The sequence below is a fragment of the Pipra filicauda genome, unplaced genomic scaffold (assembly GCF_003945595.2).
Source record: "Pipra filicauda isolate LSUMZ 115617 unplaced genomic scaffold, ASM394559v2 scaffold23_size5868930_pilon, whole genome shotgun sequence".
NCBI lineage: Eukaryota > Metazoa > Chordata > Aves > Passeriformes > Pipridae > Pipra > Pipra filicauda.
Genome location: NW_024104354.1, coordinates 3649277 through 3671678, shown reverse-complemented (window position 1 = coordinate 3671678; position 22402 = coordinate 3649277). Strand labels below are relative to the sequence as shown.

Below are 22402 nucleotides of genomic sequence, written 5' to 3'. Positions count from 1 at the left end.
ACCTCTGTTCTCAGAAGAGATTTCTGGGCTTGATTGAATTAAGGAAATACAGTGATGTGAAGAAGTTAGGTGATCTCTGCTCTGTGCATTTCCTTCCCAGAGATGGATGGATAAAGGTTGAAGAAATTATCTGTTATCTCAGTTTTTAAAATATTCTCTGCATCACAGTAACAGAGTGCCTGAAGGCATTTTTTCCAGCAGTCTTGCCCACATCACTGCCATGGTCTCCTGTCAAATTAATCTGTGATACTCAATGGATCTTATATAGGAAATTGCCAATTCCTTATTTAGAGGCCAATCTTTACTACGCGGTATGCAGTAGTTACTCCAAAGGTTACTCCAAAGCTTTTATTTTTGCATTCAGTAGTAGTGAAGTACCAATGGATGTAAGTAGGAAAGCAGCAGATAAATTTTTCCTTTATAGTCAGAGGAGGTGATTTTCAAAATGAGGTACTTACACATCTGTGTAAAGTTTAGGATTTATAACTTATTAATTTTGCCATAGCACTTCAGTCAGTTACGTCAAAAACTTTACCATGTGGGAGGACGATACAAAACTGGGGATAGAAAGACAAAGAAAAGATACCTTACATTACATGTTCTTTATTGTTATTACTGTCTTTGCTCTGAGAGCTCAGAGAATTCCAGAAGGGGTATTGTGGCATGGTGACAAAATGCTGGCATTTGAACTGGCATTCCTGTTCTAATAAACAACTTGTATTTTTCTTTGTGTGAACACATCCTATAGAAAAAGAAGCAAGCTGTAGAAGATGGCAGACAAGATGTTGAAAAGACTCTTCAGGAAGGGAATGATGTCCTTAATGAAGCCGATGAACTTGCAAATGACATCAGCATAGCTGTAGAGGTGAGTGCTTTATCATCTTTATCTGAGAATTAGCACAACAAAGCATCATTATGGAAGCAAAATATATAATTAAAGTAACACCTGATTTTTCATTGTATTTATCAATTTCGGAGTATTTGATTTGGAAGAACTCATTTTTCAATTGCTGTATGGCAGAAAAGCTAGTCTGTTATATAAAAATTATTAACTTGGAGATTTGAGTGATTCGTTGAAATACATAAAGAGCTAGCTCATAATTTTTCATGGACTCTGCCTGCTTTTATGAATATGGTATTCTGATTGTAGTATTGACTTAATCTTTAGAATTGCAGATGTAGCAGACCCATTCATAATCTTGCTTTGACTGTAATCTAGATGTAGATTTATCTGCAAAAAACTGTGTGTGCATATCAGAAGGAGACTTCAGAAATAATTTATTGCCTGTGGCCACAATTTTAAGTCTAGATAGATCAGGGAGAGGAGAGGATTGCACTGTGATTTTACATAACATTTTTGAAAATTCTGCCTTAAAAGTTTTATCAAGTGTTTGAGATCAGTGCCTTAGCTACAAAAAAAAGTACCTTAAAGTATCATTGGTTCTGAATATATTTCCAGCTTGCATTGCAACTTGTTATAATGAATGGAAAAATGCTTTTTGGAGAAATGGGAAAGGAAACAATTTGAGACTGCTTATTGGCAGGTCTTTATAAAGTACAGTTCTTACTAGTGTGCTTTAATAAGCAAAAATAGATTGTAGTCACTCAAAGGGTCCTGAAACATGAAATTTCTGTCATTAATTAGTTATTATTGTGGAGCATAGCAACTGCATATGCATCTACATTTAGGAAACAAAAGCAAATTAGAGTTTATGAGCTTTTAAACTGTGCAACTCTTTAATTGTAAAATAGAAGCTTCTACTAAGCTCTAGAGAGGCATGTAGCTCTTGGAATATTGTTTATCTCCTTTCTGCTTTCCAGTCCAGCCATTTCTGTTACTCTTATTTTCCTGAAGTTTTAATGCATGAGTAAGTTGAGATAATACCTCACAAGGAAAAAAAACAATTACATATATATATATAGGGCTACAGAGTGCTTGCATTCAGCAATTTAAAGGTCTTTCTTTTGTCATTTTCAGTATGTAGAAGGTGTTGCAGATAAGATACAGCCAATGTCTGATCAGCTGAAAGATAAAATAGATGACTTATCACAAGAAATTCGTGACAGGATGCTTCCAGGAAAAGTATTGCAAGCTGAGAACCATGCAGCCCAGCTGAATGAATCATCTGCAGTTCTGGATGGGTAAGGCAAACGTTCACTGGTGACGATAAAATCATGAAGCAGGTTTGCAGAATTGCTTACCAGAAGTTGAAGGGCTTTCTTCTCCGACTTCAACATCTGACACTGGAAGTATATAAATAACTACTGTTCTATACCAATATACAACTATCCAGTTGGTCAATTTGTTTGTGTATCTCTTGTAAATGTTTTCATACATCTTATAGGCTTCATGAAGTGCAACCAGTGCCCTCAGATGCACTCATTACACAGTTTAACTTATCATATGCTTACTGCTGTGTTGATGTGAAAAAGATAGAAATTCTTCTTAGAGATCTCACTATATGTTTTCATATAAATTTGTTAAAAACCAGGAGTATTTTTCTTTTTAAAATGACTGTTTTGGTATGAGACGCTTATCATTACGTGAAGGACTTATCATGAAGTGATGGACTGTGATTCCTCTAGTGGTTTCAAAACGTTCTCCCAAAACGTTCTCTGGACCAAGATGCTTAAACCTATGTACAGAAACTTCAGTTTCTTTTTACCACTGTCACATTCCTAAATATAATTGAGAATTGGAATGCCCTTCATTTATATGACCGTAACCCTTTCAGAAGAATGATACTTTATAACTCATCATCAAAATAGTTTCCTGGAAAGAATATAAGATAAGAAGTTGGGGTTTTTTTGGTTTGGATTGCTGGGATTTTGGGAGCATCTTTTGGTTTATTGCATTTAGGAAGGCAAGACATAAATAGTAAGTGTAATTTACAATAGTAATACTGAGAAATAGATTGTGGATATTCTGCCTCTTTGACCTGTCCCCAGCATAGCTTCAGAGTTTTATTATTTTATAAAAGCACTGCATGAAAAAAAAAAAAAAAAATTTTTCTTCAGACATGAACATCAACAATGTGCTACTTTTTTGCTGCTTACATCTTTTAAATCTGTATGAAGACTTACGTATCCCAAAAACTTGTGAGCAGACCCTTAACACATTTTTTTCTTGCTGGCATCTGTAATTCTGAGGAAAAGGCAGAGAATTGTCTCTGATAAAGTGTGTGATACTTGTAAAATTACTGGCTTCATTTACAGCATCACACTAGTCTAGATATTCAGTCTAACGTATGTTTTGAGGAGTGCATAAAAGAATGATAGCTGTGATATCCTTACTAAAAAGGATTTGAAGGACACTGTTTCTAGAAAAGTGTGGCTTTTGTATCACATCCAACCATATATAAAAATCCAAATACACGGAAAGCTGGAACGAAGGAACTAAGAAGTAGAGAAAAAGTAGACAAAAAAATATTATGCCTCCTTAATCAAATGCTGGCAAGATATATTTTGAGATAGAGCTTTTTAACTATTCTAAATACACTCTTTTATGGGTGCGTGTATGTGCTTCTGTCTTAATGAAGATTAACAGGTTGGCCTTAAGGAGCTTAGGATAGTGTTTAAAGTCACATTCACTGTGGTATAACAGTACCATGAATACCTCTGTCTGATCCAGACATCAACCTCAGTTTTTCAAAATACACAATAAAAAGTGCAGAATCAAGGACATTAAAAATTATGTCTAAAAGCAGGATGTTTAAAGTTTATATTTCTGATGTGGTCAGATAGATACATAACTTCAAAGGACAAATACCATGGTACTGTGAAGTCCTGCATCAGGATAAAGCTGTTTACTTCATCCACTGGCAATAAACAGGTATACTTTACAGGCATATACAGTGTCTATCAGTCTTAGGAATTGAAAAGTGTATCTATCTTCACAAGTGACACTTGAGTGTCTTTCAGATACTACTAAATTTGCTGTAAAATACCATTTCATCTTACAGGAGAAATTGAGGCAGAGCCCTTTACAATCACCCCCCTAAGAACTCAAACAGCATACTGATTGATGGTGAAGATGTTCTCGTGAGTGTTAGAACACGGAACAGGTCATTAGTTTAACCTAGAAAAAAATTGTTATTTTTTCTGTATACAAAAAGGTATTAGTATAGGCTTCTCCCTTATGGCTAATTGCCTGCTCCTGAGTAAACATCATTGGTATTTGGCAAATTCAGTTTGGTTCCCTCCTAAACAGAAGGGATTTGAACCATATTTCTTAGTAGTACTTGAGCTACTTGCTAGATAGCCATTCTGGGCTGCACATTTCTCTAACAGCATCACAGAAACTTACAGTAGCCTAGTGAGTTCCGTCTGTAGTTGAGGAAGGAGATATGCTTTTCCAGGAGTGGTGCAGAGGCAGCTCAGTCATGCCATTTCTGCAGTAACCTAGAGGGATTCTATCCCCCTATTAACTACATGTGGAGTCCAGGGATTATACTTTCTGTCCACTTTCTTCCCTGTGGCATTTTGTAGAAATCAGTATGTAATTGATGCCAAGATCAGAGCCCAGCTGTCCTAGTTCTTCAGTGAACAGATTAATTACCAGGATGAATTTGCCTTTTTTTCAACACACACTTTATCAATAACTATTTTGTATGAGCTTAAACAGGTCCAGCAGAAGTAATCCCTGTCTCTCTTATGTTGCCATACACCTTGATGGCTCAAGCATCTCCCAGAAAGGCAAAAATCCAAGTTCAAATCCATGCTTACCCAGTTCAAGTGGAAATTTTAGCACATTTACACTTTATTCAGTAAAAGCATCGTAGCCATCAGTCATAGTATATACTGAGATGGTGGTTTTCAAGTTAATTCTGTAGGTGTAGTAATTCTTCCTTGAAAATGTTTGAATATATCATACAGAGAGAGTGCAAGAAAAGTTATTTCCCCAACCCGCTGATTAGAAATTCCCCTAGAAGGAGGTTAACTGAGATCTGTCCCTGCACCAGGAAATATTAACTGTTTATAATTACCTTTTAATCTAATTATAGTTATTAGAACATAGTATTTCATGTCAATTGAACATCCCATTCAATATGAGGCATTGTTATTTATGTTTTTCATTTTGTTCAGCAAAATTAGCATTTAGGATTTGGTTTAGATGGTGAGATCTCCTTTAAAACTGGCAGTTCTGTGTTTGGCAGCCAGACCAAGAAATTAGTTGTTCAGAGATTCTACTTTAAAACATGTCTGTCATGATCCTTCATCTTCATGCAGTGCAAATTTCATTGAGTTGCCTGGCTCAATACATGGCTACGTGGCTACAAACCCACGTTGTGAATATGTTACTTGTATTAGAGTGTTAAGCACAGTGCTATTTTTTCTCAGTGTCTGGTCTATTTTTATCTCACAGAACTTCCTCTTTAAGCGAACATTGTTCTTTATGTCTTTCTGCACAGATAAAATGTGAATTCTATTAAACACATGAGGCCAGAACTCCAGAAATCCCAAGTGTAGCATTGCTCTCTAAAGAGACACCTTAGAAATACAGGCTGTTGGGTTTGAAAAAGTAGGATACTATGTTCTGTTGAGCTCTGATAGCGGTTTAATGGTGTGTTTACTTTTCCCATCCCAACAGAATCCTTACTGAAGCCAAAAACCTCTCTTTCAATGCCACACGTGCTTTCAATGCTTATACTAACATCAAGGATAACACAGACGAAGCTGAAAGAGTTGCCAAGGAAGCCAAGGTTCTTGCAAATGATGCTATGCAAGCGGTAAGAAAAATAAGTAAATTACTGAGTAGAAGGGTTAGACTTTCTGTGGAACTGTGCTACACTTTATCTGAGATCTGTGTTTTGCCATCTTATGACTTTATGTAGAGACCTCTGCCACCATAAATTCTTGTGCTGCCATCAGAAAGCTTATGCCCTTGTGAGAGCTATGTGCACCTTCAGACTATATCCCCATTTATTCCTGACTCACATTCCTTGTTTTTCATTCCTTTTTATTTACTATTCTTCCTTCCTCTGTCTTTCACCTTTTGATTTGTGTCTATGGCTCAAGCCAACAGGTCAGGACTGTAGGCCATTTGATATTCAATAAAACTAGTTTAGACATGTGCAAGACATTCATTAAAAATAAAGAACTCCATACCTTAATTAACTCTTCGACCCACTTCCATGAAAATGCTCAGAGGCACTCATCTGACCATCAGATGAACTGCATGCACCTGGCAGAATTCTAGAAAGAGAGAATTGTAGCAGAGGAGTGGAAAGTTTTATTCCCTTTGTGAACTCTGCCAGTTGTTGCAGAGAAATTCTCACTATGAGGTACTGCATGCAAATTTTCAAAGAAAACAGAGAGAACATTTAAAAATGGGATTTTAAGGTAAAGGAAGCTCTCCAGCCTGAGTCATAATGAGGATCTCAGCTCTTCAATGCATATACTAGAAGCAGAAAACGTTCTGAGCATAGCCAGAACTTTTATGTCAAATATCAAAGGAGTTAATGGCTAATTTGTGGAAGGCAGTCAGAGAGCAACTGACGTGCACTTCACAGGCACACAGAAACATGAGGCAATGATAGTATAATAGGAGATTTCCAGAACCTATATTTGATACAGAAACATAGATGAACAGAAACAACTTGTAGCCACAGCACTTGTACATGAATAAAGGTAGCTTGCAGAGAGCTATTTCAGTCAAATTGATTATGGGAATAGCAAAAGCAATCACATGCTGTAAAGGTCTGTATTTATGAGAGGGATAAAGTTATCTAGCCACTGCACAAAAATTTTAATATTTTTAGGCTTTTTACATTTTCAGCACTCTTTCAAATAACAGTAATTACTATATTTCTCTCTTGATTAAATAGTTTCACCTCACACATTGCTATGTGCTAGTTCTCTGTAGTTATTTGTTTCACCAGAACACCTAATTACACCACAAAATTAAATAAGAACTTGGCCTTTTTTTTTATTATTTCTTCTCATTGGGATTTTGCTCCTTTAGAGTGAGTGAGGCAGGCAACTGTTTCAGGGACTGAATAGGAAAAAAAGAGATGCATCGAGCAGTAAAGAAACAAAGCAAGCAATTACAGGATAATGACAAAAGTGTATATATCAGATGGTGAACTGAGTGATTATAGCATAGACAGAATAACAATTAAATAAAACATTTAAAAGTGATGGAGGTCAAGATGAACAATATGATGTAAATAGAGGCAAGTGAGTAGCAAGGGAGGAGACTAAGATATTAAGGTGATGTTTTCAGCATCTCTGTTGCATGTATTCATGAAAGGGAGATTGCTTTTTGTTATGAGCTGTATATGTATAGTGGGGATCTACTTGATGAGAAAGAAAATTGAGGCAGCTGACACCTTTTAAATGTAATTAACTTGATACAGAGTAGAGATCATCAGTGGTTTACCATCAAACTGCTGAAGAGCAAGATAGATTTAGCCATTTTTTGTTAAAGGATCATGTGAGGATTTCGGGCCAGATTTAAAAAATACATCAGTTGTGAACTACAGGCATCATTTTGCTATTCTATTTTCTTGTTTTTATTTAAATACTGTTGAATGTTTGCTCATCCTAAGTGAAGAGTTTAACTGGTAACCAGGTAAATCAGGATCCCTCTTTCTGGAAGTCCCAAGGAACTTTTAGTTGAACTTCAGCACAAGAGAAAGAATGTACCCTCACGCAAGGATGTCTGGAGCACAGTGGTTCAAACAGTCTCTCTCAGACTGATAAGCCCCTAGAAACTGTCCCCAACTTTCTGAGAAGATACTCATGAGGACACTGCATAGAAGACAGAGATGATGCCTTTCCCCTCCTTTTGAAAGATGGAGCCATGTTCTCTTCCTTATGAGAGCCGTTGTGGACGCCTGTCTTCTGTAAAAGACTCTGAGCTCCAGATGCTAGGAGATAATGGAGAAAAGCACTGTAGCTCACATGCATCCCTGATCTTAACCTTTCCCATTCACCAGTTACAATGTTGGGTCAGGGGAAGGAAGGTTTCCCAACAGTAACAAGCTGGTGTATAAAGTAGAGATGGTAGAGACAGGTTTCCATTTTAGGTTCTACCCTGTACATCACTGGAGCAAATGATTTACAAGAACCTAAGTGATATCTCAAAGATTTTGTTTTGTTTTGTTTTGTAATGAAAAGTACTTCTTTTTCAAATTAAGCTAATGTTGCTGAAAGCAAGAACAGAAGATGCTTAAAATCCATCATGATTACAGGAAGCCTGATAAATGACTGGGAAAAAATGTATTAAAAATATGACAGAAAAATTCCTCCTGAGCTGTTTATGATGGATATGTTCTCCTCTTCAAAAGCAAAATAAATTCATCACAAATGAGGAATCTCTAGCTTTCAAACAGCTTCAGCATCCCATTAGCTAAGGCAGTAAGTGACTAGAAAAGAGTCACATTAATAGATTCTGCTTGTACTTCACAGATCAGAATTATAGTTTTACCATATATCTTGAAAAAGTGTGATTATTCTCAGGCTTTTTGGAAAAGACTTACAGGATAGTAACTGGAACCGCAGGGGACACATTAAATGTTTAGGGTCCTACTTCCTTCTTTGCTTTTGACTTTCTTTGTAGTGGTACCCCAACAGTTACATTGGGTGTCTAGATATTCTTACATTGTAATGGCATAAAGCTGCCTGGACATCCCCATGAGGATGTCCTGAGGTGCAAACCCTTCATAACATTTTTGGTACTTCAGAATGCTCAGCTACCTTCAGGACTGGTAAAAACAAGAGTAACCCTAACTCTTGCTAGGTGAAAACTTCACAATATAAGTGTATGTGAAAAAAAAATAAGAATAACACGGAACTATTTTTAACTGATGTGAATTAGCACTTAGCTCTATAAAACATCTAGTAAGTTGTATGTGATCCTCAAAACTGTCCCAGTGCATTTATGCCTCTAAACCGTGATTGAGACTGGAGTGTATGAACACGTAATGAGGTCTCACTCCTGCCACAAGATGCTGCAGGGATTCAAGCTGCACAGAGTTTGCATGAGGAGGGTAGAAGCCATGAAGAAAGGCATGGGGGAGGAAGGTACTATCCACAAGTTATGGGCACTCTGGAAGAGGCAGAATTAGAACAAATTAGATTCCCAAGACCTTGCAATTTTCTAATTTATTTTGAATAATAGTATTTTTTTAATTATTCTTTTTTTTTTACGGTGTCCCAATTTAGAAAATAATATCAGAGACTCTTGGCTGTAAATCCTACTAAATCATTAAGGGGTTAGCCATGCTGCAGGCTTGCCAGAAGCCCACAAGCTCACCTCACACAAAGGCATAAAATGTTGGGTTTTTTAATTATTGACTGCTTCATAACTTGACATCTCATGAGCCACAAGAAAAACTAGGAAAAAAAAGTATGTTTTCTATCAAATATCTCGATTAATCCTTACTATCAGAATTACTTTTAAAAAAATATAAAATAAAGCTTTTAATCAGTGCAAGTTTATTTATATCTGAAAGGGTTTTATGCTGAAATCTGCTTCTGGCTAATTGTCAGCACACAATTATTGTTCCTGATTTGATGAACTTTTTGGTTTTGCATTGTAAATTTGACCTTCCAATTTCATTTTATTGACTATAAACTGCGTCAACAGTCAGTCAACCATGCCTAGTCATAGAAAAATAATAACAATCCTTGTTTTTGAAGTCTGTGGTCCCAAAGTGATCATACCCTGGATTCTGTTGCTAATGGGAAAAGAAATATGAAAGTATTTTCTGATCTGACAAGTGCATCTGCCACAAAATCTGGCCAAACAGTCTTCCTTCAAGAGCAGCATTTTGCTTAATTGGGTAGTTTTTTTGGATTTTTTTTTCCTGGGGCTTTATGTATTTTTCTTTTACCAGTGCTACTTGTTATTATGTGGTAAAGAAAATCTAGAAGAAATTAATTTTGTTCATCTTTTGAATTTATATGTTTCTGTTGATGTTGCAAGGAATTTGTATTCACAGGAATTTGTGTACAAAGGAATTTTGTGTACACAGCTCATTTCAGGTGAGCTTGGAAAAGGGCAGTCGTGTGCCTTAGTTCCTAAAATCACATAAAGGCATACATTTACATCCCATACAAATACAAAGAATCTTTAATAGCTATACATCCCTGTGACATGGCAACACCTACCATGAGATATTGCACAACAAAAACCTTGGTTCTGAATTTTGAAAGTATCCAAAGCATTCTCTAAGATTTTTAAAAGAAAAAGAAATGGCAAGTTCAATATATGGTTTTTACAGTTTCGTTGAAAAACAGCAGAGATTTAGGAGTATGTGAAATGTCACCTCTGGGCTTACTCATTATATAAATAATGAATAGCAATAATAATTGTGTCATTTAATTGACACACAGTTAATTTTTGAGTATATGTATCTGCCCTGGAAAATGAAAAGTAGCTGCTTCTTAATTACATACTACTTGCAAGGCTATGACCCATGACTAATATAGAATGTTATCTGGCTGTCAGGAGTATTCTCAAAGAAATGTATTCAGTATGATGTATGACCTGAGTTCATTCTTACAAACTGAACAGTAAGTGGTTCAGAAGCTAGAGCGTTTCCTACCAACTGAAAACACTAATCTAATTTAGAAAAATCATTCCATCTATCGATCAGTCTCTGCACAGAAGGTAGAGATGGATGTTTTTCAAAAGAAAGATCTTTAAGTAGCACGATATGATGAAGGATGGTTGCTTACTAATAAAACTCTTTCAGATTAAGTGCAGTCTGCCTTTCTTTTAAAACTCTATTTCTTATTTCTTTACTGACCTAGCAATTATAATTCTTTAATTTAACCACAAATGAATCTCTGTTGTCAGTGTGGAATCATTAGATCCAGTCTGACTTCTAAAGTTGCTCAAGCTGCAGTTAGGGAGAAATACTATATTGCATGGTGTTCTGTCCATAGCTGGAAGGATAAATACATATTTAATTTGAAATATGTTTTGTTTGTTTTGGACAAAGTTTTGCTCTTAGAGTCAAATCTTTTTCTTTAATACTGTAAACATTGTCTCTTTTTATTAAAGTCCCCCAAAGGGCATCTGGCTTCCCATTAAAAAAAAATAATTAGAGAATTTTTTTTTATTTTTTTGCTCTTGTAGACCAATATAATGGCAATGGGATGTAATTCAGAGCACACATTTATCATTTAGATGACTCTTCACTTAGATCATATTCATACTTCTTTTATGACTTCGGACTTTCCTGTATGTTTAACACTGCTTGTTTGTCTACAGACATCTGGTCCTCAAGGATCATTGAAGGATGGCGCCAGGAGCTCTCTTCAGAAAAGCTTCAGGGTCCTTAATGAAGCCAAGATGTTAGACAATGATGTTAAAGGTAAATGCAGTATATGACATTCAGACCTATTAAATAGAAAAAAAAAACAAACCAAAACGTGAGAGTGCTATGCTTTCAGTATGAAGAAGTCAGATCAGTAGGAAAAAAGTATAATTCATTATCTGATTTGAAATTGAACAATGTATCCATAAAAAACATGAGCCTGTTCTGTGTCCAAGCATTATGCAGGAATGCTTGTTCTCTCTGTCCATTTTCTTGGACAGGAAGGCTGAGGAGGATGGAACTTTGGTCTTCTCTTGCTAAAGGAACCCAATATTAAACTTTTATACTTGTCAATACAAAACAGAGTTTGCAATGCTGGTCAGAGATACCACATCTCTTGAGGACGTCTATGGGGTTTTGACTGAAAATGGAAGCATGGGGAGGTCAAATGAAGCTGTTTGCCAAACAGACTAGTGGATAAGAATTGCTAAGCATTTTCTTAAAAAAGAAAAAAAAAAAAAAGAGATTAAATCCATGTCTCTAGAGGTAAAATTTCACACACACAAAAGATTTCTTTGTTCCTAAAGCATCAATACATGTCTAAATGCAGGTTAAGTCATAAGGTTTGTAAATTCCAAACTGAATACTTCAGTTTCCTGGTGAAAAATAAAGCATCTTTAATTTCTCTTCAATATTTTCCACTGGGGAAAGAAAAATAAGTTTTTGAACCATGATGTTCAGTGAGATGTAAAAGCTGGTAATTCAGGTCAGACTGTGCATGTAATGTCCTTAATATTTTCACATCAATAAATGAGAGTATTGCTGGTGAATGCCATAGTGTGAGAAGGTAGGACAGTAGTCGGTATGGACACGTACAAGGGCTTACATGTATACATGAATAATCAGCTGCAGAAATGAAGAATGGTGAGCAATTGTCTGGGTAGCACTTCTCTAGTGCGAGACTAAAGAGAAGCATGGATCACGTGCTGGGTGAGGGTGGAAAAGGCAGATGTCACAGAGTAATGCACAAATAGGTGCACACTTTCCAAAGCACATGAAACAATCCTTCCACTCTGTTCAGGGCTTCTAGAGCTTGAGTTAGTGGCTACAGTCTTGGGCACCAAACTTCATAGGGGCTGAGATGTTTTGCAGCATCCTGAAGACATCATGAAGACTAATCATAATTGGTGATCTAGCAGAAAAGAGATGAGGAGAAAGATTGAAATAATGTAGATTTAAAGACTGAAAGACAAATAATCAAAGGGATTTAATATTCTTCAGTTATGTCAAGGTTTTTCCAAAGAAGTTGAGACTAACATATCTCAAATACACTGACACAGATCACATATTAGAAAAATCTTCATTGTAATTAAAATACAGAAGTACTGAAATTGATTACTGGGAAGATTAGGGAGATACAGCCTTTGAAAATCTCTGAAAACAGCTTAGATGAACATGAGTGAGGAATGGCTGTTGATCAGAAGGAGAAAAACGATCTTTGGACAACCATTTGTTCAGAGCCTATGATTCAATGATCTTCTGATCATTGCAACCAAAAGCAGTTTATTCCTTGAGTCTTTATCTAGACAGATCATTTTATAGGTCCTCTAAGAAAATACCTATTGTAGCACTAATGAAGAATCTATTTAACAGTACTCAATACTTCTTTCTCCACAGCACTCTTAGGAAGGAATTGAAAAAAAAATTTTGACTAAACCCGAGGGGAAATAAGTATGATACAATTATCCACTTTCAAGTAGACCAACATCAAGTTTCTCACGTCTGCCTTTGTGAAAAATGTTAAATATTACTGCTTTAATTACTTTGTTTTTTACATGTAGCAAAGAAAGCAATTTAGGAGCATGCAATGTTTGTGCCACTGATGTAGTAAAGTCTGAGAGTCCGCCATAAAATTTTTTGAAAGTCTTTCATCTGAATACTGAGTCCAGACAGAATAAGTTCAAGTTGATAATTCTGTGGTTTATTTCAAGTTAGTGCACTGTAATCCCCTCCCTTTAGTACTTTGAAATTGTGGTGTGTGTATATTTGGAGAAGCTTATGTCCTGTCACTATAGTTTTCGAAGAAATCTTTCATACTAGATAGTATACTCTGATTCAATTGGCTGAAGCTATAATAGGGTTAACCTGCAATTAACCACAAGGACACAAGGAAAAAGCATAGCACTTGAAAACCCATGTGAGAAAGCAGATTTAGGACTTGGAAGAAATAAAGATGAGAAAAAAAAAGTAGCTATGATGTGATATTTTTTGCTCATCATAGCATCTGAAAATCAAGCTGGGTTTTGGGGGGGTTTTTTGTTGGTTTTTTCCGTGCATCAGAACTAGAAAAATTGCACACAGTAAATATTCAAGACTGAGTTTTAAACTTGTCACAGAGATGATGCCTGAAGCTTCCCTGTCCTTTTAGCTTAGTTAAAATACTTTTTTATTAGAAACAAGACAGATTTTTATAATAGAGCCTATTTTTCAGGGTTTTACATACAAAATTTTCCTTGGCCTGCTGGGATATACATTAAGAAGAACATCCAGTGTAAGGGATGAGATCCATACAGCTTTTGGCTATTACTACACTTGCATTTAGTTTTGGCAGCTCTAGGATTTCCAACTGCAGAACAAGTAAACATAATGTTTCATAAGGTCATTAACTGCATTTCACTGTCATACAATGTTTGAAAGTGAAAAACATCATTATTTTCTTGTAGCAGATCTGAGAAAAAAAATGTGTCTGAACTACTAGTAAATCTTGGATGTATATTTAGGGTATTCTTTATTGCAACTCTCTACTGCCAGATTCAGTACAGATTTAGGGCTGGATGAACATATTTCAGGAAATATGTTATAGAAAATCACATAATATGAGGAGAGGCCAATGTGCATTTTCAGTAAGATGGCTAAAGCATGAAAAATAGGGGTGCTTTCTGGAATGCAAAGTGCTGCAGTTTGCCATGGCTGGTTTATAGAAAACACTAAAATTACCCTGCTACCTCTTCTCTTCCCCAGCATTCCTCTGAGCAGACTGGACACTACGAAGTGGGGTCCATAGCTCCATGTGCTTCCCAGACGTGTATAATTGAGTAACCATGTGTTTCACATAGCACTGTGCCCTCTTTTCAAGGACAAAGTAAAATAGTGTCTGTACTTGGATGTATGTGAATTCCATGTGTTCACGAGACCATTCAATTTAACCCTGAGACAAGATATATTACCACCTCAATCAGACATTACTTCAGAGAATTTTGGAAATATGTATATTATTCTCCCATTGTACCAGTGAGAATTTGATTACAGTTTCATAATTCAGAAGCAAAAGTCTAAAGAGTCTAAAGATGCATAAAGCAAACCGAATGTAAGCAGGCAGCAGTGCTTGTAATGCACATATTAGATCTTTGTCTATGTTCTTGGCCCCAGACTGAAGGGTAATGAGATGGAGCTTTCTTAATGCTCTCTGATATGTCTTAGATTTAAAGGGCTTCATAAAGACAAACATTCTGAACTTGAACAGTACATCTTTTTGCATCTAATAAAACATGGCCATGCTCCACAGTTTGACCCGTGGAGATCAGTTAACATTGTGCCCAGAATACAGACGTGTAAGAATAAAATGCAATGACAGATTTCTATTCCCCACCCCGCTTTTGCTCAAAGTGATGATATTATTATTATTGTGGATAACATAGAACATATGTTATTAGTATTATGAACATAATCCCTTCTGGATGTCTTGCTGTTCCCACGATAGAAAGTGAGAGTTCAGTGTCAAATGAATAGTAAGATATTTTTTTAGAATTCCTATAAAGCCACCCTGTTTAGAGTCTCAGCTGGAAGTGCAGGATGGCTAATGGGTACTCTATAAAGATTTGGTAGAAAGAAGTAATCACTAGTTTAAAATTTTTCTGTCTGCACTACAGGTAGTACATTAGTTAAAGTAATGAAGACCTATAAGCCACTCAACTGATATATACTCCAAAATTCCAGGCTAGGCTGTGATAGAGGTGAGAGTGTTTTCTTCCTACATTATGACAGTCTCCTGATTTGTAGCCAATTACCTGAGTTATAAAACCACTGTTAATCATGAAAATGTTTTATATTACCACCAAAGACTGCTGAAACAGTCCTTACAAAGCAAATGTTCTGACAGAAGCTATTAAAATGGAGATTTAGTACTTTCTCTCTCAGTGGGGCTTGGAGTTAGAAAGAATAACCCTGGTTATTCAAAGAAGCAAAATCTGTATGTAGTACTCTGTAGTACTCTGACTAAGAGGGAGTTTTGAAATTTTGGCTACAAGTGAGTAAATGCTGCTGCCTGCTAGCTGCATTCTCTCTGTGCCTTGAGGGATTTTTCAGTTTGCCAGGAGCAATTTTTCTTTCTTATAATTTTGAATTTAATGTTTTAAAAATATACTTGCCCCAGCATAGATTTGAGACTGTATACAGACTTTGTCAAAACTGATCAATGAAAAGTGAAACTAAGATATATAAACTCCTCATCATCTGGAGGTTGCTGTCAAGTCATTTCTTTTGCTGAAGAATTGACAACTTGAGGGGGACTTGTCTTGTCTGACAGCATGTGAATATTTTTAGCTAAAACATTTTCCAGCTGATAGGCAACATAACAAGGTGATAGATCCCTTGTTTGTGTATTCTCCTCTGCTTTGTATTTCTGCTGACCTGGCATATTGCATTCACCAAATTATTGCAGTCAGTGCTAAAAGTAGTCTTCTTAAAAAGTTAAACATCATTAGCTGCATTTCTGTAGTTGCATATCTTTCCCCTGTTTGTTTCTAATGCCAAGTCTTGCTTGGTTTAGGGGGAAAAAATCAGCTTGTGACCTATCTTCATCTTTATAGGATGAGACTGTGGAAAGCAAGAATGCTATTTGGAAGAAGTAATACAAAGATAACAGAGATGTGTGTAATGGTCAGTTCATTTGTGCTGTTTCCAGTAAATAAAAACAGCTGCATGTGTTGCTACTCGGTAGATTTCCATCTTTATTCTGATTTTGGGGTACATGCATTTGGTAGCATAGCCTTGTAATGTCTTTTTGGACAGTTTCGCATGGAAAAACTGCATTGGTCCATACTATCAGAAGATGCCTGTTTTGACTATGCTCCACTATGTTTCTACATATGTGTTTCCACATATGTTCCACTATGATGGTGGCTCATCATCAGTCCTTAACCAGTATCACCTTGTATGTGATCTGCAGAGACTTGTAAAAACGTGTCCTTTGTAAGAGTAGATCACTGCCTATAAACAGTAAGTAACTAAATTCTTAAGTTCATCTTAAGATGAAATATATGCGTGCAGGTATTTTTTTTCGTTTGGCTCGCTTCAGTTTATTCACTCAGAGGAAAAAGGGGTGATGCTTTATCCTGTAATGCTTTGTTTAATATAAAGAGGGATTGAAAATCTTTGTTCACGTTAACCAATCCAGAAAATTTAAAGGCCCATACATGCCAAGTCCTTCAGGTTTCTGCTTACTCTTAAGAGTTTAGTTTCAGCAATGCATGACTAGTTTTGCTCATTTGAACAATAAACAGTGCATTTATTGGTATCCTGTGCCATCTCTGTGCAGAGCTAATCAAATGGAAACAGTATTGAGATAAATTTCTCAGGATACTCCTCAACCTATACTTTAATGTGAACTGACAGTGCAGACCTACTAACCTCTTCCAAGTCAGATAAGCTCTGTAGTTTAGAAAAAAAACTTAGGAAAAGCTGCCTGTATTTTGACTAGCTTTGATGATTAACTGGAGGATCTCAGGCCTTCAAATCATAGCTCCAGCATTTTTCATAAATGCTAATACTGAAAGGATGGGGGAAAGCTGATGTGAAGTGGTTCAGTTTGTGATTCATACAGAAAATTAGTTCAGTGCTTAGTGAAGAGGCCATCTGAATTACAATATGAGAAGTTACTTCAGAATAAAACCTCATCTTAATATCACTGTGCAAAATGAACAATTTCCTTGAAAAGCTGACATGGGACATAACATCTCCTCACTTCTCTTTGTGTAAGAGCCTCCCTAGGAACACTTATTTATGGCTTTATTATTGTAATTAAAAAAGAAAAAAACCAAAGCCATATCCTTAAAATGTATTTGAGGAATTAAAAGAAAAACAATTTAACAGGTATTTCAGGAGTTCTAGGGAAACTTCCTTCATTAAATTCCAGTTTGCTGCTATGGTTACAAAGCTGAAAACAGAAGTCTGAAAACATGATTCTTCAGAAATATAACTGGGGGATAATTAGCATGTTGGATCTGGCAGAGTAAAAAGGAGAAAAAGAGATAATTTAAAAGTGTGCTACAAAGTTAGAGCATAAATGAATCAAACTTCTCAGAAATATTGACACACTTTATAAACACTAACATCCCACCAGAGACACCAAGAAATTATCAGGCAAACCATAATTTCAGAATTAAATAGAGGAAATTAAAACAGTTTTGTCAGTATTATTACTTAACAAGAAATGAACTCAGATAAAATCTCAGGGCATACAAGACCAGAATATCATGAGTTTATCCTGGTTTAACAATATCCCACTACCAGTAACTTCATTTAGCAGTTGTGACGAAACCTGTCATTTAAAAATAAAGGTGTTTTTGAGGAGAAGAGTGATCTCATAATTTGTGTGATTCTTCCCAACTTTATTCTAGTGTTAACTGTGCCTCTTACAGTTCACACAAATGTCCTGTTCCTCTGCAGGACATTTTGCAGGAGTGAAGGCATACCTCCAAGCACTCCTGCATGTTGCTTTAATTTAGATAATGCAAACAGATTTTCTCCTGAATGACGTTTCAAAAGATCTAACAAAAAAAGTATAATTCTCGTTTAAATTCTATGTGCTACTTCAGCCTTGCTATAGCCTTGGAAAATTTAATAAATTATTTCTTATAGGCTATATAAATTTTGTTTGATTTTTCTCTTTACAAATTGCTTTTTGCACACCTAGTTTTGAGAAACTAGATTTTCTAGAAATTTTGGAATGTGAACTACAGTCCCTCATTTTAATGTACCATTTTTTCTCTCACGAAAGTGTTACAGCCCTGGTGATGTTGGCGGGGTTGGAATACCAATGATACACCTAATTATTGTTCCTTAGTAAAAAGAGATGCTTTTTATGCATATTCTTACAATTCACCAACATACCTCATCGCCAGTACATTTTCCTATCTCAGTATCTATTTGGATAAGTATCTAAAAAGTAGTTGTTTATTTTCAATAACCTGTCACATATCTGAAGGTCACAGTCATAGTTTGTATCCTGAACTCCTTTTGTACAAATTATTCTCCTCTTCTGGCTGTCAAGCTCAGTGATGTTGAATTACTTTCCGAATAGGATATGCCTTTAAGGCAGGAAATTACCTGTTTCGAATAATTTTGTATTGATAGGAAGAAATGATCAAAAATGCCCCCTACTATAGTAGTTTAAACATTAACCAGCATTTTTTATGCCAAACTTTACTTCTGAATTTTGGAATAATGTCTGTTTCAATAACCATAAAACTTAACTGGAAGCTCGTTTTTGAGAGTTTGAAAAATTGTTGCTATGCTGGATGCTGTTCAAAAGATCTTCCATGATTTTTATTCAGAGCAACTGATGAAGAATAGGAACTTCCTTGTGAAGGAGAACATCAGTTTCAACCATAATGTGCCAAATATGACACACCTGTGCCTTTGATTTGTACTAGTTCTTCGGTTTGAACAAATTCTTAGCTATGAATGTTATTTACTAGACAGGCATTTCCCCTAAAAATTTAGTATGTTTGTTTCATAATAACCTGTTGTTAGTGTGTTCTTCTCATATTGATGATCAGTGCCAGGGTGATCTTGTATTTTCCTCGATGTTATGTCAACACTGGTTATCTTTGAGAAAATCCAGGACGACTAGGCTGTGGCCAACTTACAACAGCTAACTGACCTAATCATGCTTGCCTCTTTCACACTACATTCAACTCATTCAACTTAGGCAACCATCTGTGATTGTAGTTCTTTCCTCTGCACGCCTTAGAAAAACTCATGATAAATATACAACAGTACAAGGAACTGAAGCATTTAAATACCATGGAACTAGGGAACTTAAAGAAACAGGAGAAGATGATCAGTGAACACTACAACAAGTTCTACTGGACTTCCTTATTTACACAATATAATATCTTAATGAAAAATGACTTGCTTGTTATTATGCATTTTAAGTTTTGTGCAAAGAAAGGGTAGTGGAATCAAAGTGTTAAAGCTTCTGTATCATATGGACTTTTTATAGAAAATGGGGATGATCTGGACAGCATGCAGAACAGGCTGAAAGATGCTGATGAGAAGAATTCCAATCTCCTGAGAGCTTTGAATGAAACTTTAGGAAAGCTGTCAGCCATTCCTAATGGTAAGTTGGAAAAGTGTTGCAACACTTGACTCATCTCCGTTCTTTTGTTTCTTTTTCCATCACTTAACATCCATCTCATCAATCTTTGCCTGTGTCCACACTATGTCTACTTTAACCATTGGCTGTTGTTATAAGATGAAGATGAGCAATGTGAGAGAGAAAACTGAAAAGTTACGTGGTATCGGTTTGAATGGTAAAAGGTACCATGCTCTACAGTTTGAAGAAGGTTTCTGAAGGAAAATAATTATGATAGCAGGATATGGTATACACTCTGAGAAAAACAGTCTTTTGTTTATATGTGAAAAGTCTTTTTATGAAACTACTGTTTAATGAACCGTTATAATTTCACCAGTGTAATTTAACCAAAGAAGCATAAGACTTACTGACTTTACAGAAAAAGCAGAGTGAAATTTTCTGGATTTTGTCTTACTTTTCTACCACACTCTCAATGTTTCCAGTCACTGTTTGGTGTTGTATATCTTTTTTAGCTCTAAAATGCTTATGACTGGAACAAATTTTCCTCAATGGACTCTGAAGTGCTGTTGTGTTACAACCCACCTCTGAAGCCAGGGTAACTGAGACTGAGTGACCAGTGTTTGTATATATATATATGTGGCAGGTTTATTTTAGAACAATTTAGTTGCAACGGAAAGGAGGTATGCCATCCTTTTGGTTATTAACTATAGAAATATAACAATATAAAAGTATAAAAATATCACTGAAGAAAATAAACAAGGAAAAGAGATAAAGATAAAGAAAAGCTAAGAGTAGGTAGCAGAGAGGAAAGATATCACCACCAGTGGATTCAGCAGGAGATTAGGTCCTTGCAATTTAGATGTCTGTTAGCCAAAGTGATGGTTGCAGTCTTGATCCCTCTGGGGTCAAGGAAGCCCCACACAACATAAAGTTCGAGGGTTTAATATACACTCAGGTTCAGGTGGGAATACCCAGGTACCTTCCTGGGGGGGAGTTTTACTGTGTTTGATGCAACACTGTGGATCACGTGTGGTCCTCTGGTGGAAGGCCCCAGAAATGAGTCTGGGCTCTTTGATGGTTTATGATATGACAGCTGGCCTCTCAAGCCAGCATAGGTGAGCCAGTTATGCCTTATCAGAAGGGATGAGTACCTTCAGGCCTGCATGTGAATGTCCTGATACATATCCTGGGGAGGGAGAGTTTTATGCCTTTGCCTGTGTAAGGAGGACATTGGCATGATAAAAAGCATTATCCCTGTCTTGAGGGATCTGCCTCTTATTGGCCTTTTCCCTTATCTGGCACAAGAAACAGCTTCTTGCTAAACAAAGATCAGTTTGTTGATGATCTTCCAGTGATGGGTGTGCACCCTCACTGCACATGGGCTGTTCTTATGCAAGTCAGAGGTTTCACCCCAGGCACTCAAAAACCATCCTTCTCCCCTTCATCTGCAGGCTGCAAATCCGGTCTCAGCAAAGCACCTGCTGCTTTTGCCAGTACCCAATTTTTTGAGTCATTAACCGTTAATATTTCAGTCTCTCACATATGCACATTTTTCATTCCATATAGACATTTTTTTCAAAAAAAATGTAATATTCATTAAAATCCCAAAGTCCTCAGATGTTAGCTACATTGTGTTGTGATAGCAAGAGACAGGGAGTTACAGCAGTTTCATTATAATGGACAGTGAATGATAAAATGAATGTTTTAGAAAATAGAAAGATTTTAATCAATGTATTCTGCTATAACTTTTCTCTTCAAGGAATACTTTATAAACTGAAGGTATGCCTTAAGGAAAGTCTCTAAGGAAAATCTATATTCTGTCTGGTTTCTGATGGTCTAGAAGGTTCAGACTGCAAGTAAAACCTTGGCATGAAAAACAATTTACTATTCGTGTTGTACATTTTTGTGGCTTTAAGATTCCAACTAACTGAAAAGTTTTGGTTTGGATCTAGTAATCCTTGGAATCAGTCATTCACAAAATAAATTGTTTAATATTTTGTCCTCATAGTATACCATTTCTTGGGTTTTGGTCACAGATATTGACATGAGTGTTTGTCTTCTTGTGCACAGATAGATGTCTCAGTCAAACAAAATGGATGTCTAAGGCCTGTTAACCTTAGGACACAGATTACTAAATATGGAACATGTAAAATAAATATGAAATATGCAATCATTAGTAATGCATTAAACTCTTGGCAGATTAGAGTTACAGGATGCCTGTTCTTGGGACAAGGACACTCATCAAAACAAGCTGATGTTTATTAAGAATGAAATTCAGAGCAAATAAATGGCATGGATAAAAAAATGCAGTAAATTAGTTGTCCGACAGGACAATAATCAATGAGGAAGGGACAAGAAATGACCCTGTGATATATTTTGTTTAAGGATTCAAGAAACCAGAGAACCAGAGAACATGACTCCACTATGGTGCGGTAATAGGGTGGGAGTTCACATCAGTTCCCTTGCAAGCTGGAGTGTCCACCACATTTTCTGCCTGCTCACTTCCTCACATCTATGGGAACTTAGAAAATCTCTGCTCCCTAGCCAAACACAGTCTGTGCTACTGGCTCATCATATGCAGTATTCTCAGCCTGACAACAGCACCTGAGCTGCATGATAAGTTTTAAAGCAATCCAGTTTACACAGGATCTGAATAAGTACCTACTTGAATATTTAGCTGTCTGTTTTATCATTTATCAATGGCAGAATCAAAACCATTCAACTTGAATATTTTCACCCCAAAGACAGAACACTG

At 36.2% G+C, this 22402-nt stretch overlaps 1 protein-coding gene across 2 annotated transcripts in view; it reads left to right on the top strand.

The window, feature by feature from the left end:
* The window catches only part of LAMA2 (laminin subunit alpha 2), a 289789-nt gene that overhangs the window by 214339 nt on the left and 53048 nt on the right, over nucleotides 1–22402 (top strand). For both annotated transcript variants that reach the window (XM_039381758.1, XM_039381756.1), the window contains 5 exons: nucleotides 749–865; nucleotides 1979–2142; nucleotides 5591–5729; nucleotides 11225–11327; nucleotides 19555–19671. In XM_039381758.1, the coding sequence (XP_039237692.1) occupies nucleotides 749–865; nucleotides 1979–2142; nucleotides 5591–5729; nucleotides 11225–11327; nucleotides 19555–19671 (640 nt within the window). The remainder of the gene's footprint in view (nucleotides 1–748; nucleotides 866–1978; nucleotides 2143–5590; nucleotides 5730–11224; nucleotides 11328–19554; nucleotides 19672–22402) is intronic.